Below are 27,199 nucleotides of genomic sequence, written 5' to 3'. Positions count from 1 at the left end.
CTAGCCAGGCTGGGCTGGGATCCCAGGCAGAGTCCTGTGGAAGGAGACCTTTAGAGGCTTAGTGTGCTGAGGACTCCTGGCTGTGGTCTAGGTCTGCCTGGTGGTAGGGGTTTAGACTTCAGACCCCAGGTCAGTGAGGAGATCAGCAAGCTTTGGGAGCGGGGTGGAGTTTCCTGCAGATCCCATTCCACACACAAGGACTCCTCATAGACAAACAGCCTCTTTGGGGGTCGGCAACTTGAAGTCTGGAAGCCGGGTTTGCACTGGGCTTGCCTCCTTGCTCCCTCTCAGCCTCATTGTGCCTCATCTGTGGCATGGGAACATGCACTGGAGATGGTTGGTAAAAACACAGGAGCTGGTTTGGGGCTGTGCAGAAAGATGAAGCTGTCAGAATGGGAGCGAGGGACGACAGAGCAGTAAATAGCATGTGTGGCCATAAAGGACATTAGTGGAGGATCTTAGAATGCTGACTCAGCCACTTCCTAGCCCAGTTAGAACCAAAGCCTTAGCTTCCCTTGTATGTGTGTACATGTATACATATGTACATGTGTGTGTGCAAGTGTATATATGTCTATGTGTATGTGCATGTGTGCATGCATGTGTGTCTAAGTGTGTGTGTGCCATAAATTGACATCTAGCATGTCCCCCTTTATTTACTAAATGAATATGGGGCTCCCCAGTTCAGGTAAACTGGCTAGACATTAGACTCTGGGGATCCACCTGTCTCCACCTCCAAGAGCTAGGATTACAGACAGGTAGGTTCTGCCTGGATTTTTTGTGGGTTTTGGGGGCATTGAATTCAGGTCATAATGCTTGGATAGCAAGCACATTACTGACTGAGCCCTCTCTTCAATCCCGTCTCTCCTCTTCTGTCTGTCTGTGTAGCTACTGCCTGACTTTAAGTGTACTGGTTTTCCTGCCTCTGCCTCCGAGTGCCAGGGTACAGACATACACCACCAGGAGTGGCTAGCTTGTCTTCTTATTTACAAGCCAGAAGCCACTAAATCCTTCCTTGCAGCGCTTTGGGGGATGACCAGCATGCACCTGTTGAGGATTCTCATGGGCTTGGGGCTGTGAAGTCTGGATGACTCTTCCCCAGATATCCACAGTGACCCTAACAAGGGCTCCTATTTCACAGGTGAGAAAACCCAGACACTGAGACTTGGGCCACTTATCCAAAGTCCCCCAGCCAGAAAGTGACAAGACCAGAATAGAATGGGAAACGTGAGCCAGCTAGCGTACATAGTACCTGGCACTCAGTGTGCTCCCATCTGAGAGATGGCCTGGGCCATCTGCCACTTCCAGTGTCCATCTGCAGACACGGGTCTGGCGGTGGGGAGAGGCCAGGGAACTCTAAGAGATCAGAACCTTCTGGATCTTAGCAAGTCAGTCAAGAGATAAACAAGGAAGAAAACATATGCTATGACTGTTTCCAACTATAATGAGATGGTAGAAACTGGGGGAGGTAGGGGAGGGGCTAGGAGGCGAGTGGATCAGGGAGGCCTCCAGATACTTGCGATGCAAAGGTGCTGGGCATGCAGCAGAACGAGCAAGAGTGTCTTAGGAAGAGAGACAAGAACCGAGGCAGGAACTGGGCAAGTGCCTTAGAATTGGAGCCCCAAGGGTGAGCATACGCAGTGCACGGGGCAGGCAGCAGCTAAAGAGTTGCAAAGGCTTTGGGTTTTCTTTTAGGAGCTATGAGAAGTCACTGGAGGGTTTCAAGTTCAAGTCGGCTTCTTTTTTTTTTTTTTAAATTTATTTATTAATTATGTATACAGTTTTCCCTGCATGTATGCTGCAGGCCAGAAGAGGGCACCAGATATCATTACAGATGGTTGTGAGCCACCATATGGTTGCTGGGAATTGAACTCAGGACCTCTGGAAGAACAGTCAGTGCTCTTAACCTCTGAGCCATCTCTCCAGCCCCTCAAGTCGGCTTCTTATTTGAGCTAAACAATTAAAACCATGTAATAAATAAAACATCTCTCGGGTCTTGAGGTGGGACTGCCTGTTCCTTCATGGACCCTCAGCTGAGGTGATAGTCCAAGGCCTTTGTCTCCCGGGTCTTACCTGCATAGGGTTTTGTTGTTGAAAATGAGTCTCATATAGTCCAGCCTGGCCTTGAACTCCTATACAGCCAAGGATGACCTTAAACATCTAATCCTCTTGCCTCGACCTCCCTAGTGCTGGGATTATAAGCATGTATCACTACACCCAGGGCTTCACGAGTGCAAAAGAGTTATGCCACACCTTAGTGTTTAAATCGACAGGGGCCTCTTTGCTTCCCTGAAAACGGTCAAGTTCCTAATGAGGAACCACATGCACCCCCTCTGGCCCAGGCAGGTTCAGAAATAGGTAGGAGGCTGGAGTGTGGTGGATCTGTTGAAGCGGTCAGACACAGGGCTATCCCCTCTGAGAGAAATGCAGTACTTTGCATAAACACACACTAGGCTACAGTCACCAACAAGAGGATTCCATCTCTGTGGCTGACTTGACCCTGGCCCTAGTTTCTTGAAGAGCAGTGTGCTGCCTCTGGGTTAGCTGTGATGTGTGCCTCTGAACCTGAAGAAACCTGAGTTTCCTGGAGAGAGCATTCTTAGGGCAGGTTTGGGCTCATCTAGTTCAGCAGGTAAAGGCTGCCTCCCTGCCACCAAGCCTGACAAGCTTGAGTTTGATCCCTGGGACTCACAAAGTAGAAGGAAAGACCCCACTCTGAAAAATTTCTTTAGAGCCTCTATCTTGGAAAGGGTTGAGTGGCCGGCCCGCCTGTCTGAAACTTAGAGCCATGCAGCTGTCGCCCTCTGCTGGTGAAGTTGCAATAGTACAGCAGCATCCTTGTTAGAACTGTGCCCCTCCCTGGTAAGGACCCCTATGTGTCACCTGTAATGGGCGAATAACACCAGTACTTGCCTCTAGGTATTGAATGGGTGCCCTCTGTCAATCAGGGGGCTACCTTGCCCCTCCTGTGACCAGCTGCTGCAGGCTATCGGTCCTGCTAGTACCCACCTGGGAAGTAATAGCAGCATGTAGAAGGCAGAGACAGGAGAATCTCATATTCAAGACCAGCCTGGGAGAGAGGGACTGAGGAGATAGTTCAGGAGATGAATTATTTGCTGTACAACTACAAGGATCTGAGTTTGGTTCCACAGCATTCATGTGTAAAACTAGAGGTGACAACATATCTGTAATCCCAGTGCCCCTACAGCAGGCAGGAGAATCCCTAGACACCTGCAGGGTGGGCTAGCCTGGACACCTGCAGGTGAGTTAGCCTGAACACCTGCAGATGGGCTAGCCTGGACACCTGCAGGTGAGCTAGCCTGGACACCTGGAGGGGGCTAGCCTGGACACCTGCAGGTGGGCTAGCCTGACTTTCACACTGAAGAAGAAGAAGGGGCTAGAAAGATGCCTCAGCGGGAAAGATGGACAGTTGGCCCCAATGGTTGAGAGCACCTGCTGCTTCTGTGAAGGACCTAATTTTGGTTCCTGACACCCAGGTCAGGCAAACCACAACCACTCTTATCTCCAACTCCTGGGCATCTCACACCCTCTTCTGGCCTCCACAAGCACACACAGACGCATACATAAAAATAAATCTTAACAAAAGCACTAGGTATTGTGGCATGCACTCTTAAAGCAAGCATGTCTGCATGAGTTCCAGGCCAGCCCAAGTTATGTAGCGTCGTGGTTTGAATAAGATGACCCTAAAAAGTCTTGAGCATTTAAACCATTTGGTCTCCAGTTGGTGGTTGTTTCGGGAGGATTAGGAGGATTTACTAGAGGAAGGATGTCACAGAGGGCAGGCATTGAAGTTTTAAAGGACTCTTGGCCTTTGCCATTCCGTGTTCGTTCTCTCTGAACCCTGCTTTCAGAAGATGTGGGCTCTCTCAACTGTTCCAGCCACCAGGCTTGGCTCCACCCCCATGGAATCTAATTCTGAAGTTATAAGCCCAATTAAATGCTTTGTTTTTTAAGTTGCCTTGGTCATGGTGCTTTATCACAGCAATAGAAACGAACCTAATGTACATAAACAGTAAGACTTTGTCTCAAAAACAACAACAAACAACCAAAAAAAAAGATCCCCTGCACCTCACCCCAACTCCTCCCACACCCATCCCAAATAACAAGGAAGGTGAAGACCTCTGACCTCCACACGAGCACTCTGGCACGTAGGCGCTGTCACTCAAGATGGCTCCTCCCATTGTGCCGCCTTAGCAACCACTAAGTGTGGAGCAGCAAGACCGAGCACTAAAGAATGCGCTAAAAGAAATGAATCTGCTCTCGGCCGACTGGAGTCCCTTTTACAAAGCAGAGGGGTTAGGAACAGAGGCGATCTCGCCCCTCCCATTTATTCTAGCCTGCCCCGGGGTGGAGTGCAGCGACTCTCAGCTCTCTGAGCCGTGCGGTAATTGGGAAATAGAGCAGAAGGTTCTGTAGAGAAGGCAGCCATCCTGGCGGAATGCTGCTAATCCAGCAGGGCCTGAGGAATTTGTAGCCCTCCCCGTGCAGTGTACTCTGAAGACCCCTTCTAGTCACTCCTCCTAGATTGTCAGCCAATCTTGGACCTTTGTGACTTGAACAAACCTGTGCCCCCTCCCCCTTCCTTGGGTAGGTCACCAGATCTCCTTCACTTCCTCAAGCTCCTCCCCGACAGCACTGGGTATCCTGAGATCAGAAAGTACTGGGGACTAAGAGGAAGTGAAGTCGTCATGGGTTCTAGTTTTAGCTCTGTCATTTACTTACAGGGTGGCCTTGAGCAGGTCCCCTCACCCTTTGGAGCCTCAGGTCCCCTATCCCTAAAGTTAGGGAGATGACTCCTCGCCCAAGGGTATGAGACGTCAATAAGATGTGTTTACACAAGCTTGTCTGTAAATCTTAAATGCAAGATGGCTAGTGTACATACAGAATTCTAACCCCCAACATCTGGACTTTGAGTTCTGCCTCTCTCCTGTCACCTTGGACCAGTCGCATATAAAACAGATAAGAGGCTAGAGAAACAGCTTGGCACCTCACAGTGCGGAGCTGCTGCAGGGGATGGAGTTTACTTTCCAGCACCCACATCAGGTGACTCCCAGTGGCCTGTGACTCCAGCTCCAGGGAATCTGATGCCCTCTTCTGGCCTCTGTGGGCACCTGCACTAATGACACTGATCTCTCTCTCTCTGTCTGTCTGTCTCTGTCTCTCTCTCTGTCTCTGTCTGTCTGTCACACACACACACAAATAGAAATAAAATAAAGTTAAATAAATAAAATAGGGATAGTAACGGATTAAGGCTTGGAGAGCCCTAACATATATTAGATGCTCTGGGAATACCGGCTGGTATGGCTTATCCTGGAAGAGAGAACTTCCTCCAGTATGCGCCCTGCTGTGTACGGGGCTCCATGCGAAGTGCTGGGGACCCTGCAGTGACAAAAATAGGGTGGAGGGAAGAAAGAAAGAAAGGAAGAAAGGAAGGAAGGAAGGAAGGAAGGAAGAAAGAAACAAAGAAAGGAACAAAGAAAGAAAAGAGAAGAAAATTTCTGGGGCCTACATCTGAACAAGTTGCGGGGGAGGGGACATATAATAAAGTAAGGCACTCACAGAGCCTAAGAGAAGAGAAATAAGGCTAGGAGGAGAAATAATTAGGGACCAGCACAAGGGTGTGGGAGGGGATTAAAACTTTGAATAGGATGAAGGGAACCTGATTGGCTCAGTTTAAATTAAATATTCATCCTGATCCAGTCAGCTGTGTGCATGGGTGAGAGAGTAGGAGACAAGAGATCAAGAAATATGATTGGCTCAGCTTTAATTAGATGCTCTCTCTGGTCCAATTTGCTTGGTGCGTACGTGTGTGAGCATGCTGAGGGTGGTCCAGACTTACAGGCTGAGCACAGCTGCTGGTCTCAGCATCTAGCATGGGGAGCAAAGCTGGGGCTGAACCAGTGCTCTCCCCCGCCCACCCCTCCCTCCTCCTCCTCTGCTCCCTTTCCACCTTCACCTGCAGTCCCCAGGGCACAGACTAAAGGCAGCTCTGAGGTAGGAGAGTAAGGGCTAGCTCCAGTAGCTGGGATAGCCTTCATCCAGGACCTGCAGTGCGGCTGCCTCCAGTCTGCCCAATTCTAGCTGACTCCGCTGTTACTGGCTGTTACCCATCAGAGACAGGGCTGGAATCTATCACCCCAGTGCCTGCGGCTGGCTCTGAGTAGGTCAATACATAGGAACCCTGGAGATGGGTTTCAGTTGCTCCTGCCCTGAGACCCACAGTCAGTAGGCATGGAGGTGGCCCAGGATGCTTTATATATCTGTATCGGCAGGACCATGACTTGGCAGGCCTTCTGTCTGTCATCACATCCTCTCTCCCTGGACTGGTATTGCATATCTTACCTTCCTTACCTTTTCTGAAGGCACAGCTCCCCTCACTCCCAGGAGCCCCTCAAGGTGCCCTCAACCCTGTGAGCCTGAACAGAGATCATAGCTGAGAATGACAACCTCAGAAGTCACCCAGCACCCAGCCTTTCTTCAGACAGTGCAGAGGCAGTTCAGGCCTCAGCAGGAGCAGAGGCCCCGGGGCGCCAGGAAAGCTGCAAAGGCCAGATTCCAGAGCTCCAGGGATTTGCCTGGAGAGCCAAAACTTGTTTGGGAGATAGAGACATAGCTCAGCCGATAGAAAAACTGCTTTGCAAGCACAAAGCCCTGGGATCAATGCCCAGCACCACATAAACACTGGGTGTGGTGGTGCACACCTGTATAGAACCCCCAAGGTGGCCACTGGCGCTTGGGGCAGGGGTTAATGCAGCTGAAGAATGAAAGTATCCTCTAAATCAGGAAGTGGGGGATTCCTGACTCCCCACGTGTCATAAAGGTGGCCATGTAGTCCACAGATGTTGCTGGGTACAGTGCATGGGGAAAGTCATAATTACAGCAGGACCCACATAGGGTCCATGCAGACTAGTTTAGAAGCCAGCGGGAATGCTGAAGAGGGTGAGTGAGAGCTTGCTGCCAAGTCTGAAGACCTGAGTTCGAGCCCTGGAACAAACTTGATGGAAGGAAAAAACCGACTCCTGAAAGTTGTCTTTTGATGTCTACATGTGCACCCTATCTGTGCTCACTACATAAAATATTTATATGTGTATATGTTATATGCATATTAATAAAATATTTATATGCATACACACACATATATGTCAACTAAAGTTCTCTTGAGGGTGGGGTAGCCCTGGAAGGAAGGAAGGAAAGAAGGAAGGAAGGAAGGAAGGAAGGAAGGAAGGAAGGAAGGAAGGGAAAGACTGATGTTCAGCCTTGGTGGGGATTAACTCAACAAGGCTCTGGGGAGGAATAGGCCTCTATGTGACTTAGTGATTGCTCAGAAGCTAACGGCTGTCAGAGCTCTATGGACCCCATGTTGCCAGGCTGACTGAAACTCCATCTCATATACCCACTTAGGTCTCCTGCCCATGACTCTCTGAATATTAGGTTTGGACAGGACTTCATGAATGGCTAGGAATGCCTGCCAGGGAGGCAGGAGGACCAGGGTGGCAATTTCACCCAGTCCAACTGCCCTTTCTCAGAACTTTCACTGTTTACTCTGAGACCAAAAAGGCAAAAATTCAAGCAGTGATAACAGCCATGGAGTCGCAGGGGTGAGATGAAGGGTCCTTGTCACCTACTGCTGTTGTCCAAACTGTGACTGTGGCTTGGTAATGCTCGTGAGTGTCAAGGGGGTTACCCAACAACTCCACTAGAAGAGCCGATGGGTGTGACAGGAAGGGCTTCCGGCCACCAATGCCTCTTCTCTGCTTTTCCTGGCTCTGATGAGCTGTGGAAGAAGAGATCTCTAGTCAGGCAATAACACAGGCCTGGTAGGCCCTCTAAGATGCGATCTGAGATGCCTCTGATACCTAGATACCAGACCTCACCTAAGACTGATCTAGGGTGTGGCCCTCTGGTTCTCCTGTGTGGGGCCATCTGTGCGGCATCTCTGTCTAGGCCTCTCCCGGGGAAGGCTTCCTCTGGAGCAGGCATGGTGTCCAGGCAAAAGCTGGATGACTAAGGCCTGTGCCTCTTTGTGAGCTTCTGTTGGTGTGATAGAAACACCATGACCAAGAGCAGCCTGGAAAGGAAAGGGTTATTTCATCTTACAACCCTCAAGTAATGTCACTGAGGGAAGGCAGGGCAGGAACTGAAGCAGAGGCCATGGAGGAATGCTGCTCTTGGCCTGCTTCCCCTAACTTACTCAGTCTGCATTCTTATTCACCCAGAACCACCTGCCCGAGAGTGGCACCACCCCCAGTTCTGGGCCCTCCCACATCCGTCACTAATTAAGAAAATGCCCCATAGGCCAGTCTGGAGAAGGCATTTTCTCAGTTGAGGTTCCCTTTTCCCAGATGACAGTCTGTGCAGGGCAAGAATCAAGAAGTCGCTGAGCTCATACCACGGTGGTCTGGGCCCTGTCTCCAGCTTCCATGCCTTCCTGTGGAGCACGGGTCTGCAGGTCTACGGCTGGTGATGACAGCCCAGGGCTGGGGCCCCGGTAACCTTCTCTGTCTCTTGCCTAAACCAGAAAGTACCTTTCTCCTCACTGCAGCTCAAGCAATACAAAGGCTTCGCCACCAGGCCTGCGAGCTTCCAGATGTTTGCAGCTACTTCTTAAATATTCCCAACAGCTAGAGTGTTCTGAGTGCCACAGTCCACTCCATGTTAGAGACTTGGTGCTGCGGTTAGAATGTTGGCGTCTTGCCTTCCTCCCCTGGCTTCCCACCCCCATCACACATAAGGCATTGAATGCCAGAAGAGTATGGTTTCATCAGCTCAGGGCACAAGGCTCTTCACAGACAGCTTATTCCCCTGAGAGCAAGTCCCAGGCGGGGTCTGACAGTGCTGCCCCGCTCTGTGGTATTGTATAACCTTGAATAAGGTGCTTGGTTGTTGGCTCTGAGCCTCTGGTTTCTCTCATCTGTTACACTGAGAGGTGTGCCCACACGCCTCAGCTGCCCACGTATCCTGCTGGAGAACCAGGTACAGAGGACCCTTCCTGGAGATTAGCTCAGCTCCGCCAGGTGCATGGAGGGGCCTCCAGGTAGGCTGGCTGTTGCAGACCTTAGCTGCCTGTCTGCCTACTCCTGGAGAAGAACATCTTGGAAATGGCTAGCTGAAGGGGTGGAGAGGGAACCTCAATGGCAAAGGATGTGAAGGTGTTGATGTCAGGCAAGGCCTGCTCATGGGGTTAATGTCTGCTGCCCTCCCTTAGATCCCTGGGCTCTCCAAGAATACTGGTAACATAGAATGCTTCTGGGCCCTCCACCAGGGCATTCCTCCTGCATAGGATGACCTATGGCACCCGCTGCTTGTAAAGCCCAGACTGCTTCACAGGGCCGAAGTCCCTCAGCCGTCTGAGCCAGGCCTTCCTCTCTGGTCTGGTCCTTCTCAAAATTTTCAGCTCTTCAAAGCAGATCCAGACATCTGCAGGTATGGGGCCTCCTGCAGCTTAGGTATCCCCCTGCCTCCCTCTTTAGATCTCGCTGTCCTCAGACTCCCTGCTCCCCGCCCTATACACAAACCCTTCTCTCAGCAACACAGTCCCCTGTGCCACACTCTGGCTCTTTTGCCTTCCTCACCTGAGAGGCAGAAAACAGCCAGGGGAAGGGACTCAGACCCCTTGCCAGGTTGTCCCCAAAAGCATGCTCTCCTCTTCTCCACAGGTCTGCCAGGCTCGGCGGTGAAGGGAGATCCTATGTCTTTGGGTTTTAGCACAGGGTTCATGAAAAGGGCCGGTAACCAGAACACAGCAAAGACAAGCACGGGCTCTGAGACTTGCAAAGGCAGGAATCCCCAGCCCTGAGAGCCAGCCTCCTCCCCATACACACTCATATACACACTGCTACTCGGCACCTTCCAGTCTCGGGGACCTGCGTGCCCACTCCAAAGACTATGACCAGTCACTTCCCAGAACCAAGGACAGAGAGGTCCCCAGTACCTCTCCTCTCTGGAGCCAGGAGAAGAGGATATGTCCTCGGGAGCTAATGCTGGGCCAACTGGGAAGGGCCTGTAACAGGCTCCTTGGATGAAGGGTCCCTGTGTGAGGGAACATGACGTGCCCTCCCACTCCACAGTGTTGTTTACTGCCCTTAACCTGTACAAACCTGTCACTGTCAGGTGGCCTAGGGACGAGTGTCCTCACCTCTCAAATCACCTTGTCTAGGTGAAATTCATAGAAATGAGTGTGTGGAGGATGTAGGAACCCAAATTGGGGCAAAGATGCCAAAGAGCTCAGGGCCTAAGGCCCAGGGCACCTGACCTTTCCTGCAGGCTTTAGGGAAAGGGATGGCAGCCCACAGGTGATAACAGCCTCGTTAATACTAGCTTCCCTCCAGAGGAGAAGGAAGAATACGAACAGTTCATCCAAGGCCCTGGGAAAGGCCTTGCTTACAGCCATCACTCAAAATGAGCCTTAGGACTCACAGGGGACAGCCCTTCCTTATGTGGCCCATCACCAACATGGGCTTGGTCTGTCCATGTGTGGTATTGAATTTCAGGTATGCTGATGTTCCAATCATGCTTTCGGGTTGCATGCCACCACCTCCTACCTCCTCCCTCACCCCGCTCCTCCCCCATGGAGAAGGCTGTCTGCAGTATCCTCCCTGTCTATCTGTAGGAAAGTCTCAGACGAATCCAGGGCATCACAGTAGTGGTTTCCAAACATGGCCACCCATGGGAATAACGGGAATCTTTGGAAAGACACACCGAAGTCCAGCCTCCCTCTTGGACATAGGGATAGCACATGCTAAGCTCTGGAGCTGGGGTATGAGGATCTTGGAAATTTCCAGGTGATTCTAAAGTGTAGAAAGGGTTCAGAAGCACAAGGTGGGGGGCACAAGGTAAGAAGGGGAAAGGATGGAAGTTCTACTGTTCGTCTGTTCGGTACCTTTTGCTGATGCCGCACCTCCAGCCATAGCAGCAGGGGTGCCTATGAGCGAACAGCCAGGTGCAAGCTGCGCTCCTGCCTCCCATCTGCCTCACCTGGGCAAGGCTTTCTAGAGTTCAATTCTCATCCATAGAACAGGCTGTGGGGCTGGTGAGATGGCTCAGCCGTTAAAAGCAAGCACCTGCTATTATGCAGGCCTGACGACCTTGACCTGAGTTCAATCCCCGGGGTCCGCATAACAGTGGAAGGCGAGAACTGGCTCCAGAGGTGTCCTCTGACCACCACACATTTACATTATATACTACTACTATTAGTGATGATGATGATGATGATGATGATGATGATGATGATTAAACCAGGGGTCTGGCGAAATGGTTGAGCAGGTAACAGCACCTACAACCAAGCCCAATGACCTAAGTTCCATCTCCAGGCCCCACATGGTAGAAGGAGACAACTGACTTCTCCTGCAAGTTGTCATGTGACCTCTACCTGTGAGCCATGAGACATAAGGAGTCCCCCACGCAAATAAATTAAGAAAGGAAGGAAGCAAGCAAGCATCTGATTCTCTGGAACCAGAGCTACAGGTTGTTGTGAGCTGCCATATGGGTGCTGGAAATCAAACAAGTGTCCTCTGGAAGAACCTCTGAGTTACCTACCTTTCAGCCCTAGCTGTTTATTTTTTAGTACAATATCTATGGAGCTAGGGATGTGCTTTAGCTTGCTTGGCATACACCAGGTCCTGGATTCAATCCCTGATACCACATAAAAAAATGTTTTAAAATTGAAAGGTCTATCTTTATCATTTGAATTTAAATGTTAAATATTAGAGTCAAGGGTGTACCTCATCTCAACAAGATAGCACTTGCCTAGCATACCCATATCTTTGACCAAAATGAAAAACAATATTTTTTAAGATTTTAATTTTAAGGTAGGAGCTAGAAAAATGGCTCAGTGGCTAAAAGAGATTACTTCTCTTCCCAAGGATCCACCCAGTTTGGCTCCTAGAGCCCAGCTAGGTGGCTCACAATCTATTACTTCTGCTCCAGAGGATCCAAGACCCTCTTCTGGCCTTTGCAAGTGAGCACACACATGTGGCAGACACACGGACAGCCAGAGGCACATAAATAAAAATAATTGTTTTGTTTTTTGAGACAGGATTTATCTGTGTATCCTTGGCTGTCCTGTAACTCAATCTGTAGACAAGCTGGCCTTGAACTCACAGAGATCTGCCTACCTCTGTCTTACAAGTGCTGGGATTAAAGACATGCACTGCCACCACCCGGCTTAAAAATAAATCTTTTTAAAGAGTTTTAAAATTAAATGTTTGTTATTGTCTTATTTGGGGTTATTATTGCTGTTGTGAAGCACCATGACCAAAACCAACTTGGGGAGAAAAGCGTTTATTTCACTCACAGTCCCATATAACAACCCATCATCAAAAGCAGTGAGGGCAGAAACTCAAGCAGGGCAGGAACCTGAAGGCAGGAGCTGAGCATGCAGAAGCCACAGAGGGGTGCTGCTTACTGGCTTGCTTCCTATGGCTTATTAGGCCTGTTTCCTTATAGAATCACCAGACTGGGGTAGCACCACCAGCATCAGTCGCTAATTAAGAAAATGCCCTACAGGCTTGCCTACAGCCCCATCTTATGGAGGCATCTTCTCATTTGAGGCTCCCTCCTCTCAGATGACTCTGGCTTGTATCAAGTTGGAAAAAAAACCCACCTAGCTAGCACAATTAGAAAAGAATCAGAAGTCATTATTAATATTCAACTAGCTAGGAATACTCACAATGAATGTTATAGTATGTTTTCTTACAGATTGTGTGGTTTCTAGTAATGATGATCATTTCGTGTATAGAACATAATTCTGATTTACTAAATATTAGATCTTTAGCTATTTGTGTTGATAAGCGTTCCTCAAATACGGTGCTGTTAAACTGACATGCTTCAACTCCTCTCTGCAGGGCTTCTGCAGGGGGGCACTAACTCAGCCAGGATGTCTGGGTGTGCTCCCCTGGAGTAAATTCTCAAAGTGGACCTGTTACCAAAGGCCACGAGCCTGTTAAAAGTGCGGCAGAGAGTTTGGGACACTGTGGTCCAGTGTTGTCCTACATGCACAAAACCCCTGTCTCCAGCCCTAGAAACTAGGTGTAGTGGCTCGTGCCTGGAGTCCCAGAACTCAGGATTTGGAGGCAGGAAGATAAGTTCAGGGTTGGCTACAAAATGAGTTAGAGGCTGACCTGGTAGGTTGCATGAGGTGCAGTCTGGAAAATAAATACAGAACCGGTGAGATGGTTGGGTCAGTGGGAAGAGGCACTTGCCACCAAGCCTGGGCTCCTGAGATGATCCAGGACCCATGTAATGGAAGGAGAGAACTGGCCGTCAAACGTTTTCCCATGACCTCCACATGGACACCACAACGTGCTTACTCTCGTGCATGTGTGCATATGTGTGCCCTTCCTCACACACCAAATAAATAAATAAAAGTACTTTTAAAATTTAGCAAAATAAAAGTATTGGAATGATATTGCCCAGGGGCCTCCAGGAAAGCCACTGCCCAATCTTGGAATATTGACAGGTAGAATGGATTCCCATGTAACTTAATCCTCATCTATATTCCTTCCTTACCATGATCCCCTCCATCCATCCTACGCTAAGTCCCTGCCTGGCTCTGTGGAAGGTAAAGCCCTCAGAGGCTCAGGGACCAGATGGCATCTTACACTCCAACCCCCAAGGAACCTACCATAGGAACAGCACGGACCGTCTGTCAAGGCTGTCCAACCTTTTGACACTACAATATAACATTGTATCTACAAATACGTTGGGACCCATTCATAGCTCTTCTGGGATACTGGCAGCCCACAGGCCACAGCAAATACAAACCTGCAAGTAATTCCGATGTATCACACTGGAAGGCCCTGAGCACACTCCGAAGGAATCCAAACTTGTTTTCTCGGCTGTAAAATGGAACTGTCATGAGGTCTGAATCTGACCGTATTTGGTAAGATATATTAATAACAGCAGTCTGTGTTAGAGTCAGCAGCAATATTGGTGGGAAGCGTGTATTAAGTATGAGAAGATGGCATTGGCCAGCAGCCTGGAGCTGCTTTGAAAACTGACAGGTGAGGGGGCGCTCTGTTCACAGACCTTACAGAGACTGGGCTAGTCACTCTTTCCTTTGAGTGTGTGTGTGTGTGTGTGTGTGTGTGTGTCTGTCTGTCTGTCTGTCTGTCTGTCTATGTGTCTGTGTGTGTGTGTATGTGTCTGTGTGGTGTGTGTGTCTGTGTGTCTGTCTGTCTGTGAGTCTGTGTATGCATGTGTCTGTGTGTCTGTGTTTGTGTGTATGTGTCTGTGTGGTGTGTGTGTATGTCTGTGTGTCTGTGTTTGTGTGTATGTGTTAGTGTGGTGTGCGTGTCTGTGTGCATACGTGTGTGTTGTGTGTCTGTGTTGTGTGTGTATATTATATGTGTGTGTGGTGTGTGTGTGTGTAGAGGCCAGAGGTCAGTATTGAAGGTCTTCCTCAGCCCTTCTTCACCTTCAGTTTTTGAGAGGAGACCCCTCACTGAACTTGGAACTTGCCAATTCAGGAGGACTAGCTGTCCAGCAAACCCCAGGGATCTGCCTGTCTCTGTACCCCAATATAGATGAATGCCACTGTAGCTAGCTTTTACCCAGTGCCACAGATCCAGGCTCAGGTCCTCAGGTCTACAAGCACTGTACCAGCTAAGCTATCTCTCTAACCCCAGATTTGATTTTACTAATATATATTAATAGTATCTGTCCACACTGGTGTCAGAGTGAGCGTTAGTGGGGGCTGGCATTAAGTATTGGAAGCCAGGATCAGATAGCAGCTTGCAGCCAGGCTTGGAGACAGACGGATGAAGGTCTACTTTATTCACAGCCCCTAAGGGGAATGGATTAGCTACTTTATTTATTTGTTTGTGATTTCATTTATTTATTTATGAGGCAGTCTGTCTAGCCCAGTCTAGTTTTAAATTCAGATCCTCCTGTTGCTGATATACATACAGAGTATCATATATATGTATATGTATATAGATGTGTATCTATATGGATATATATGTAATTTTGGAATGTCTGGCAAGGCATTTGACTTGTTATTTCATCTTTATGTCAACGTAGCAACCGTGCAGAAATCCTAGCAGGAGGAGGAGTGTTGTGTTGTGTCAGTGTCTGTCATCTTGCCAGGGCCTACGGCTAAGTTTCTAGAAATTTTTTAAAGCCGATTGTTAAGTATGGCCTTTATTAAACATTAAATTACATTAACTTACAATTAAGTAAATTATAATAAAAGCCGAAGCACAGAGTATTAAAAATTCATCACATCTTAACTGTTTCACTGTGTTCACGAGGCTTTTCGCGGCTATTACATCGGCCCAAAGAGTCTTTGGGCCTGAGGATGTGGTTCAGTTGGTAGGGCGTTTGCCTAGTCCCGGCACAAAGCCCCAGGTGCTGGTCCTGTCTTCAGCACGGCCGAAATCTGCAAGTGGTGGTGCACACCTGCAATCCTGGCACTCAGGAGCTGGAAGCACAAGGAACAGAAGCTCAAGGTTAACCATGGGTATCGAGTTCAAAGCCAGCCTGGGCTTTAAGACAAATAAGTCTTTAAAAAAAGGAAAAATGTCTCAGGTAAAGGTGCTTGCACACAGCACAAGTCTGATGGCCTGACATCTAGTCCCAGAATTCATGTAAAGGTAAAAATCCACATAGCTGTCCTCTGACCTCCACACGCCTTCTGGGGTGCACACCCAAACACACACACACACACACACACACATTTGAAAAATAAGTAAAGTTGTTCCATTCCTAGAGCATGGCTCCCGTCTGTCTCTTCTCGCAGGGTCCGGGAACGTGGCAGACCTGTCTCTCCACTGCCAGCGCATCCCCATGGCTCCTAGATCAGTGCTCCTGTTGGCCAGCTATTGACTGACTGACGGCCCTGGTGCCTCTCAGAGTGGCCTGGGCTGGGCTGGGTGCCAGGAGCTTGCTGCAAACAGCTTTGCTCAGCAGACCCTCAAGTGCAGCTGTGAGATGAGCCAAAGGCGTGGCTGTGGGAGAGAGTGGGGCCCTAGCAAGACTGGCTGCCACGCTGAGGGCACTGGGAGGGGGCACTGGCTAAGAGCGACAAGGTTCAAAGGGCGTGCCCTGCGGAATCATACTGTTTGGAAATCCCAGCCTCAGTTTCAGCTGCTTGATCTGGGGGCCTTAATTAGCCTTTCTGGGCCTTCATTTCCTCACCTCTAATTCACAGGTTTGCTGCTAGAGTTAAAGACAACGCCTTAGTAGACCCTGGAGTCACATATGGCTCAGCCTCAGCTTAAGTCTTGTCACACAAAAAAAAATATAGTCTAGGGCTGAGGGTGTGGATTGGTTGGTAGAGTGTTTGTCAGGGTTGGATAAAGCACTGGGGTCCCAACCTCACCTAACAAGCCGGATATGGTGGTGTATGCCTGTAACCCCAGCCCTTGAAAGGCTGTTAGAAGGAGAGCCAGGAATTCTGGCCAGCTGGGACTACAGACTGAGTTCTGTCAAGTTAAGAGCGAGAACTTGCCTCAATAAAACAAGAAATGTCGTTGGAGGGATGGCTCAGTGGTTAAGAGCACTGGCTGCTCTTCCAAAGGACTCGGGTTTGACTCCCAGAACCTATATGGTGGTTCACTGCTGTCTCTAAACCTAGTTCTCGGGAATCTGGCACACTCTTCTGGCCTCTGAGGGTTCACATGTGGTACACAGACATCCATATAAAACAAAAGATGACATTAATGGGACCACTGAGATGGCTCAATTCGCTAAAAAAGTGTTCCTTGTGCTAGCATGGGAATCTGAGTTTAATCCCCAGAGCCCACATCAAAGATGGGGGTCCAGTAGCACGTGCTGACAACCCCAGTGATTGGGGAAACCGATATCACAGGATCCCTGGCGCTGGCTGGCCGGCAGTCTAGTTCATTTGTGAGCTCCATGTCACAGTGAGAGACCCTGTCTCTAAAAATCAGGTGGATGGCTTCTGAGGAACCCCAGAGGTTGGCCTCTGACCTCCAGCCTACACACATACTCTCTCTCTCTCTCTCTCTCTCTCTCTCTCTCTGTCTCTCGCACACACACAAACACACACACACACAGACATACAGACACACACACACACTGAGAGACACTCGTACACACACACACACACATGCACGCAATACATACTCTGAAAAAATAGCTTAATTCTCACAAGAGAGCATCCCCAAGGTTTCCCCCAGACACCCAAGATTCTAAGGAAGAAACACTGCAAATGGCAGGGTTCAGGTTGACTTCCTGAGGGCTGTAGCTGGCCTTGAAGTGCCCCCTCCCCGCCCCCACCAGTGAAGGGGCTGGATGGAGTTTATGTGAGGGTTTAAGGAATTTGGGCTCCAGAATGGAGGAGGCAGGGTTTCTTACCCCCCTATTTTGGGAAATAGCCTTGACACCTTTATCAGAGCCTAGGAATGTTCAAGGCCCTGGCTGAGGCTCTAGCCTGCTGCAAGAAACCAGCAGCTGGCTGGGTCACAGAGGTCAAAGCAGCCTATGATTTTCCACCAGGACACCGAGAGTAAAGGGGCTGAGGAGCCCTCCCCAGTGAAGGAACCCACCCCACTAAGGGGGCCACCCCAGCAGAGGAGCCCACCCCAGCAAGGAGCCCACCCCAGCAGAGGAACCCACCCCAGCAAGGATCCCAGCCCAGCAGGGGAGCCCACCCCAGAGCCCAGGCAAAGATCTTTCCTTTCTGAGCCACTTTGAATAGGGGCACAAAACTAATGCTTTCTCTCTCCCTTGCAGACAGGCAGAATCGAGCCAAACTACCCCAAGGTGTGCGGGCATCAAGGCAATGTGCTGGACATTAAATGGAACCCCTTTATTGACAACATCATCGCCTCCTGCTCCGAGGACACTTCGGTGAGCTGAGCAGTGGACGGTCCCCAGGAATGACCTTGAGCTCACACCTCCCTGCCCCCCCCAGAACCTCTGTCCATACATAACCCGCTTTCTCCTCCTAGCCCTGTCCCTCCTTCAGCCAGTCCCAGGATAGGGAGGATAGGGGTCAGGGAGGGGCCGAGGGAGAGGATCTTTGCTGGGCACACCCGTGCTTCAGTGGCTGACTGCGTGTGGAAGTGCTGCTTTGTAGGTGAGAATTAGAACCCAAAAATGAGGTGCGATTCAGCCTCTCCCTGTGCTCTATGATGCAGGGCAGGAGGGAGAGGGAAGTGCAGAGGAGAAGGGAGGGGTGAGGCAAAGGGAAGAGGGCTCCTGAGCTTTGCAGGCTCACGTGGGTTAAACGTCCCACAGTTTGTCCTCCGGAGCTGTGGCTTCAAGGACAGTGCTGGTGGAGGATCGTCCTAAGGGCATAGTATTCCAGCTTTCTACACCCTACCCCTTGAGGAAAGATAAATAGGAGAGCAGAGGAGGCAGGATGGGTAGAGATAGGATGGGTGGAGAAAGGAGGAGAGGGATGGGTGGAGAGCAGATGGAGACAGGATGGGTGGAGAGCAGGTGGCCATACCAAGGGGAGGGAAGAAGAGGAGCTGGAGACACTGCTCCAGGTGGTCAAGTGCTTGTTGTGCAAGCATGAGTTCGGTCCCCGGACATGGAGGTGGGAAGGGGGCTGGGAAATCCAGGGACGCTGGCATCAACACAGCTTTGTACCCTCTCCATCTCAGGTGTGGGCTGTCTCAGAGGGGCAGTGGAACAGAAAAGGATTCAAAGTGTTAGCCAAGCTGGTACAGGGGTCCCTTTGTTCCCAAGTGAAGGTGATTGACTCTACTTTTCAGCCAGGCTGCTGGGGCTACCTAGTGTGCGCTGGCATAGTCTGAGGACAGGCCATGGGCCCAGGATACTGAAACTGGAAATAGTTTCAGAGCTATGTCCCTATCTTCCCAGGCTGGACTATGAACTCCAGAGGGAAGAGAATATGACCTATTTGGCTCTGCATCCCTGGCGTCTAACACAGGACCTCATATCTACAAAAATACCTGCCATGGATTGAATGAACAGTTAAATGCACCAATGGAAGAACTTGTACATAGATGTATGCATGGATAGATGTACATAGGATACACACATGGATGGATGGTTGGAAGTCTGTGTGCATGGACTGGCAGAGATGGTAGGATGGATGGATATATGGTTGGATGATAGATAGATAGATAGATAGATAGATAGATAGATAGATAGATAGATGGATGGATGGATGGATGGATGCTGCTCAGCCTTCTCTTCCATCTGCTGCAGCTTCATCCTGAATGCAGCCAATGCATAAGACATCCACCATGTGTGGCCAGATCAGCTCAGGGCTCATCCCTGAGCTGGGAACCAAAAAGTTGGTACCCACTGATTGACAAACTGGACCTGATGGGCTCCTGAGGTCCAAAGAGAACTCAACAGCAGAATCTGGAGGCCTCAGGAGGAGACCTCAGGGCCACTGCTTAGCAGGGTGCCTAAGGGCATATGGCTTCACCTCTCTGGGCCCTGGCTGGGCTCGCTCCTGTCAGAGGCAATAATCACAGTACTCTTGTCAGCATCGGTGAAGGGGTGTGAGGAAACCCATGCCTAGTCCTGTGCCTGGCACCTCACAGACGCCTACCGTTTCAGTCCAGCTCTGCAAACAGCCTCAGCAAGGAGGCAGGCCCACCAGCTATATAGAAGACACAGTGCAGATGAGTCAGAGCTACTCTGGAGTCACACAAACTGAGGGCACAAAGAAGAGAGAGGGACTCATGATGACCCAGATACAGAAAGAGAGGACTTGGGAGGGCTGGACCTGGAAGACTCAGGATTTGTTTGTTAGGGCCAGAGCCTGGGCCACCCATCCACAATAGGCCAATTCAACAAAGTAATAGTGAAACACAGAGAAATGAGATTTATTTGGTCAATTATTTATTCAGTAAGCACTCCTGGTGAGGTACGGTCTTGCCCGTCACTGACCCATCAGTGATGGGCTCCAGTCTCTTCAAAATGGCCAACAAGCTTTTCAGACTGTATGAAATCTCTTTTCCTTGTGATAAGTTTTGCCTCTGGCTGGTAGCAGGATTCAGTCTTTTGTCTCTCCCAGCATGAGATTCCTGTGGAAATTCCAATTTATTGGAGGCCATTGTCTCAACAATCTAATAAGAAAGAGGAGGGTATAAGTTTCTTTAGGGTATCTTCATTCCTGCCAGTATGATTACACTTTGACCTGAAGAGAAAGGGTTAAAGGGGCCCCAAGAAGAGCCCTGGCCCAGGCCAAAGCCTGGAGGAAGAGCATATATGTCTAAGGAAAGGTAAGTCCTCTGGCATGGCTGCAACTGTGGGCGATGTCACTAGGGGAGTGAGCACGAGAGAAGGCTGCAAAGGGACGATTAGGATAGACAAGGCATGAAGGCAGGGTGAGAAGCTGAGACCCCTGAGCTTCCCAAGACATCTGAGCATCCTCTGGGATCCAGGCGGGTGGGGGTGAGAAACCTGAAGGGGTCATAGCCACGTTTTTGGAGGATATGAGACTCCAGCCAGCACACAGCATGGATGAGCAGGGAGAAGGGACAGGCAGACAGACAGACAGACAGACAGACACACACACACACACACACACACACAGAGAGAGAGAGAGAGAGAGATACACACAGAGACAGAGAGAGAGAGAGAGAGAGAGAGAGAGAGAGAGAGAGAGAGAGAGAGAGAAGCCCTGAGGTAGAAGGAGGGGAGGGAAAAGGCAAGCTAGGCACTGCAGAGAATGGGAACAGCCTCCTGTGGCCCTACACCCACTCCCCACCCCTACCCCAGGCTGCTGATCTAGACAGGTGATTAAGGCTGACATCAGGGAGGAGCTAAGCTTTTGGCAGCTGCCAGGCCAGCTGCTCCAGAAGCCAGGCTCAGAGCTCCACCTTAGCCCTCAGGTTTCTGCCCACACCTGTCCAGTGCTTAGGACCTTAGCCTTCGTGCCCACGGACCCTAGGGTGAAGCTCACCTGCTCCGGGAGAACTGAACCCTGAAGCCAAGGTTTCATGGGGAGTCTGAGCTCGAGCAGCTCCCCCAGACTCCTGCCCTGCTACCTTGCCAAGGTTCTGTTTCCACTGGAGAGGAAACTGAGCTCAGAACCATGCCAGGCTGACAGTCTGGAGCCATTGCACACGCCATCTTTGTGTCCTCTCTCTGTGTCCCAAGCTGGGTGTTGAACACTCATACGAGAGAACCCTCTCCCCCTGGGCCTGAAACCAGATGTTGAGGAGTCTCTGACAGGCCTTCCTGCTCTCAGATCTCCTGGACTTCCTCCGACAACCCATTCCAGCCTGACGGGCATCTTAATGTGCATCATACTGCAGAGGTGGGTCTGGGAGGACCACAGGCATGCCAGACACAGAAGCCCCTAGCAGGACTCGGAGCACCATCCTGAAGGACCCCACAAAGAAGCCTTTGCTGCAGTCTGGCTGGCCCTTTTCCCTGGAAGTATGCGCCCATCCCTCACCGAGCCCATTGTTCTCTGGTCCCAAAACATTCAGAGGATGCTGAAGGGAGACAGGGAGACTCCAGCAGCTCCTCCCCATCCCTTGCCCTAGGGACATCTTCAGCACAGGCAAGATTGCTGTGTCCCTAGGGATCAATTCCCCTCCTCCAAGGCTTGAGAGTCTTTTGTAGTCTATCCGCCTACATCCCTGCAGGATTCAGAGAGCCTGCCCAAGCTTCTTCCCCAGAGGCCTCATCCTGGGGGAGGGAAGGGACCATAACTCTGCCTGGCATCTGGCAGAGAATCCAGTTTTTTTTTTCACCAGCCTGCTGGGTGATGTCACCTATTGTTGAAGGGCTGTGCTTTTTATAGCTTCTGCTGCAGCTAGGGAGGGCAGCTGGCTGGCAGGCAGGGAAGGGCAGCTTTCTTTCTAAGGCTCAAGCTCCCAGACCTTCACAGGGTAGCCCCCTACTCAGAGGGAGATGGTAGAGTATGAGAGAGAGAGAGAGAGAGAGAGAAAGAGAGAGAGAGAGAGAGAGAGAGATTGTGTTCAAGGAGTGGGGAGAAGAAGATTGCCAAGGGAAAAGAGGGACAGTGAGCGAGGTCCCTCTTGCTGGTGGGCCAAGCTCAGCATCTTTTCTTTTACCTTCTATTCAAGCTCCTCCATTGCATCTGCTGTCTGCAACCCAAAGCTAATGCCCTATCTGAGGGGCTCAGTGGTAGATTCAGTTCCCTGCATACAAGGAAGGAAGGAAGGAAAATATATCCTGGGTGCCCATTCTGTGCCAGGCAGTGATCCCCCTCCTGGGGAGGCAGGGAGAGTGGCCTGCACAATGGAGCTGGCTGTAAGTGGGTGGTCTCCGTACCCCCAAAAAAGGAGAGTACATAGTGGCATATCCATTAAGCATGGACAATGCAGCTTACGTGCCCACAGGAACTTGCTGTGGCCTGGTGGCTCTGTAACTGCCATAATGCCACAGGACAGTGCATGTTGATGCTGATGTCGACAGACTTGCTATACTGCCTTTCCTGTGAAGAAGAGCAAGTACAAAACCCAGCATGGCCTTTAAGCCCAACACTTGGGAGGCAGAGGCAGGCAGATCTCTATGAGTTTGAGGCCAGCCTGGTCTACAAAGTAAGTTCCAGGACAGCCACGACTGTTACACAGAGAAATTCTATCTCAAAAAACAAGATGGATGGATGGATGGATGGATGGATGGATGGATGGATGGATGGATGGACAGATGGATGGACAGACAGACAGATAGATGAGGGTAACCAGGAGATGTGTCACTGGGCAGTAACGCTAACTGTGCAAGCATGAGGACCTGAGTGCCAATCCTTAGGGTCCACTAAAAACCGCACACACACACACACACATGTACACAGACATACATGAAACAAAATCAACTTTAAAAATGAAAACACAGCACATAATGACATCAGCACGTGACACTTGGCAGTGACAGTAAACCACCTTGTTCCTGATCTGTGTGCTTGTGCATAATTTTAGTTGTTATTTTAGAGTGTACCCCTACTTTTAAAAATCAAAGTTAACTGTGGAACAGCCTCAGGCAGGCTTTCAGGAGAGAGGCGCTATCGTGATAGGAAGCCATGGCTGCATGTGTTACTTTTCTCAAGACCTAGACACTGCAGGGACAAAAGATGCAGAGGCCAAAGACAGAGGTAACGATAATCCTGACCCTGTAGGCATAGGCTTGTGTGGGAATTGTGCCTTAGTTTTGACAATAAAATAAAAAGACAGGAATAGCAGATCATACCTATAATCCCAGCATTGAGAAGTAAAAGGAGAACAGGGTTCAGGGTCATCCCCAGGAACATGGTGAGTTCAAGGGAAGCCTGGGCCATATGAGACCCTGTCTCAAAACACCAATTCAAAATGAGAGAGAGAGAGAGGGAGAGGGAGAGGGAGAGGGAGAGGGAGAGGGAGAGGGAGAAGCATTGGAGAGATGGCCCAATGACTAAGATTGCTGTTGCTCTTGCACCCTGCACCCTTGTCAGGTGACTCACAATTGCCTGTAAGTCCAGTTCCAGGGATCCAACACTCTCTTCTGCCTCTACATGCATCTGTATCCACAGACACACACGTACAGATACAATCGCGCATACACACACACACACACACACACATAATGTAATTATTTAAAAAAATAAAAAGGAGGGCTGGAGAGATGGCTCAGCATTTAAGAGCACTGACTATTCTTCCAAAGGTCCTGAGTTCAATTCCTACCAACCACATGGTGGCTCACAACCATCCTTAATGAAATCTGATACCCTCTTCTGACCTGTAGGCATATATGCAGGCAGAACATTGTATACATAATTAATGAATAAATAAAGCTTAAAAAATAAAAGAAAGAAAAAAAAGAGTCACATCTAAAGTTTGATCTATAGAGAAGTTGTCTATAGGGGACTGGAGAGATGACTCAGGGGTTAGGAGCACTGGCTATTCTTCCAGAGGTCGCAGGTTCAACTCTCAGCACCTACATAGCAGCTCACACCTGTCTGTAACTCCAGTTCCAGGGAGTCTACACCCTCATACAGACATCTATGCAAGCAAACACACCAATGCACATAAAATAAAAATAAATCATTAGAATAGTTGTCTATGATTTTTAATTTTACATAAGCATTACTTAAGTATGCATTATAAACCCATGGTCATTGGCTTAGTTAGGGTTTTTCTTGCTGTAATAAAACACTGTTACTGAAAGAAGTTTGGAGAAGAAAGGATTTATTTCTATTACACTTCACGCCACAGCCCATCATCCACGGCAGTCAGGACAGGAACTCAGGGCAGGACCCTGGAGGCAGGGACTGGCTCAGATGCCGTGGAGAAGTGCTGTTTTTCCCCAAGGCATGCCCAGCCTGCCTTCCTATAGCACCCAAGACCACCAGCCCAGAGGAGGTACCACCCACAGCGGGCCCTCTCACATCAAACATCAATCAAGAAAATGCACCATGGGCCGATCAGATGGAGGCGCTTTCTCAGCAGCAGTGCCCTCTTCCAAAATGAGCCTGGCTTGTGTCAAGCTGACATAAAATTAGCCTGTAGTCATCTTCCTGGGGGAGGGGTACATATAGAGTTTTTCTTCAGTTTTCGTGGCCATTGTGTGGATGAGAAACGTAGATGAGAAGCAGGTAGAGCTACCCTTTAGCTGGGAAAAGGTGCTCAGAAGATCTAAGAAACCTGGCCACAGGCACCATGGCTGAGGTCAGAGCCTGAATTTGCAGGGAGCTTTGCGAGCTCACGGCCCAGCTTTGTTAGCTAGCTGTCCTGTCCATCCATGCACACACTCGTTTTGAGGCTTTCTCTACTGTCCGTAGTGCACCATCTTGCACTCACTTGTCTGCGCGTGTCTGTGCTCCTGGAAGCCGCCCCCTACACCTTAGCTAATGGATTAAGTGTGACTGAGTGTGGCTAGGTTCTGGCTCTGGACTGGAAGGGGACTGTCGGGACAGCTGGCTTGCTGGAGAAGCCACTCTCCACACTTCTCTCCACCCCTTCCTTCCCCAAATCCTGTTTGGCAGACTCTTGTTTCCTGTTTTATTGAAGTAAGCTCTCAGCACACCCTCTCCGCAGAACCACAGTGTTCCTCCTGTGTCCCAGATACACTTTGTTTCCAGCAAATTCCATGCATTCTAAGGGACTAGAGTCCCCTTCTGGGTGTTTTAAGCCCACCGTGTACAGCAGCTCCTCTTCAGCTTTTTAAAGTATCTGGCGCCAACTTTTTGCTGTGGGTCAAGCTGAGTGGTTCCTTCCCTCAGGCATTCACTCAGCGATATCAGATACACCTAGGAGATCAACTAACTCAGCTTAATGTGTAGAAGTGTGTGCACAGATTCCCAGGCCTGTCTCCCCATAGACGAGAAAACTGGGCTCAGGGAGAAAATTGCCAGGTATCAAATAAAATTTGACACCTCTCATTGGGGTATTGATTCTCCCTGGTCCCAAAACCCTGCTTGGGATCCTACATTTAACAATCACTGGCATCCACCTATAGCTCTGTCTGTCTGTCTGTGTCTGTCTGTCCCTCTCCCTCTCCCTCTCCCTCTCCTTTTCCCTCTCTCTCAGAGGCTTAAATCCTTCCCAAGGGGCTGGAGCTGGGGTCCCACCTCCCTTACATTACCTGGGCACAGCCCAGCTGCCACGCTAACAGATCAGTTCACATGACTCTGAACCCACAAGCCCCTGCAAGGCACCTGACTTTATTTTCTAGACTAAGTGTCAGAACCTCTGAGGGGTTAATGGCTCATCCAGTGTCACTCAGCTAGTAAGCGGGGTTGGACCCTAGCTAGAGGCCATGGGTCAACTTTCTGCCTCATTACACATGAACATACACAAAAGAACATGTATATACATATGTATTCACATTACACACACAAACATATAAATATATATGATATATATGCTGATACATGTACATGTATAATCTGTGTGTACAAAAATACTACCTGAAGTCACATGAAAAAAATAAGTTGATGAATATGTAGTATGAATATAGTATGAATAATAGTAGCCTTTGGGGACTAAAGAAGAGTGTGTGTGTGTGTGTGTGTGTGTGTGTGTATGTGTGTGTGTGTGTGTGTGTGTGTATTACACATGTCTTCCAAGCATTAGTCTTCTCAACTCCAGAATCGCCTTCTTGTAATACATTTTGGGGAGCAAAGGAATGTGTGCCTTCCTGGTCATCACCCTGACTCCACTGTCCCCATTATTTCTAAACTAGCCCCTATTCCAAAGTCTTTACACAGACCTGTTGGAAGAGAGTCAGTCATGATGCCAAGTTTCTTTTCAGCCACTCCTGCACACTGGCAGGTGGTGGTGGGCACTGGGCTTTAGGAAGAGCCACCAAGGGGTGCCCATGGGGAACCTTGTTCTCAGAACTGAGGACGGTGTTCTCAAGTCCTCCCTGGGAAAGCTTGCTTTCTTACCAACTTGATAGATAGGTGCTTTAAGGAAAGGGCCTTGTTTCCATAGTCTGAAGAAGCTCAGGAAACTTGACAAAGGAGTTCCCGTCAAGAGCCTCAATTCCAGCCTTGCTCCTGGAACTGGGGTCTGCCTGCGGTTCCCTTTAAGATGCTTTCTGTGGTTGACATGACATATTGACATCACATTGCCCCACCAATGTTAGTCACTGTGTTCTGTCTAGGAGACGTCACAGGGAATATCTGCATGCCTTCCTAGGTCTACTAGTTACTTTTCTGTCACCACAACTAAAACAACTTAGAGAAGAGTTTATTTGGGCTTAGGAGTCCAGAGGACCCAGAGTCCATCATAGTGAGGAGGCATAGCCGTGGCAGCAGGAAGCTGAGGGCTCATGTCCTTTACCACAAGCATGAAGCAGAGAGTCAGCTGAAAAAAAAAGAGTCTTTAGACACTCAAAACCCTCTTCTAATAACATACGTCCCCCAATAAGGCCACACCTCCTAAAATTCCCCAAATGGCATCACCAGCTGGAGATGGAGTGTTCACAGAGCCTATGGGGGACATTCTCATTCAAACCAACTCACTAGATTACAGAGTATCACAAGGGACTGGAGAAATGACTCAATGGTTAATTAAGTGTGCCTACTTCTCTTCCAGAGGATCCAAGTTTGGTTCCTAGTACCCATATCAGGTGCTGCAAGTTCAGCTCCAGGTGATCCAACACCCTCTTTTGGCCTTCTTGAGCACTGCACTCAAGTGTACCTACCTACACTGACACAGATATACATACACAGACACACATTCACAGACAGACAGGCAGACAATTTAAAATAAAATAAATATATTTTTAAAATAAAATATTTATTCTCATACTGGGTGGACTTGTCCAGCCTTAATAC

The 27,199-nt window shown here is 49.5% G+C and overlaps 1 protein-coding gene across 1 annotated transcript in view; it reads left to right on the top strand.

Moving 5' to 3' along the window:
* Window positions 1-27,199, top strand: part of Coro2b (coronin 2B) — a 107,515-nt gene that overhangs the window by 68,035 nt on the left and 12,281 nt on the right. The window contains exon 3 of the mRNA XM_038322938.1: window positions 17,713-17,829. Within this exon, the coding sequence (XP_038178866.1) occupies window positions 17,713-17,829 (117 nt within the window). The remainder of the gene's footprint in view (window positions 1-17,712; window positions 17,830-27,199) is intronic.

The sequence above is a fragment of the Arvicola amphibius genome, chromosome 3 (assembly GCF_903992535.2).
Source record: "Arvicola amphibius chromosome 3, mArvAmp1.2, whole genome shotgun sequence".
Classification (NCBI taxonomy): Eukaryota; Metazoa; Chordata; class Mammalia; order Rodentia; family Cricetidae; genus Arvicola; species Arvicola amphibius.
Note: the sequence above shows the minus strand (reverse complement) of the source record. Positions and strands in the feature narration are given on the sequence as shown.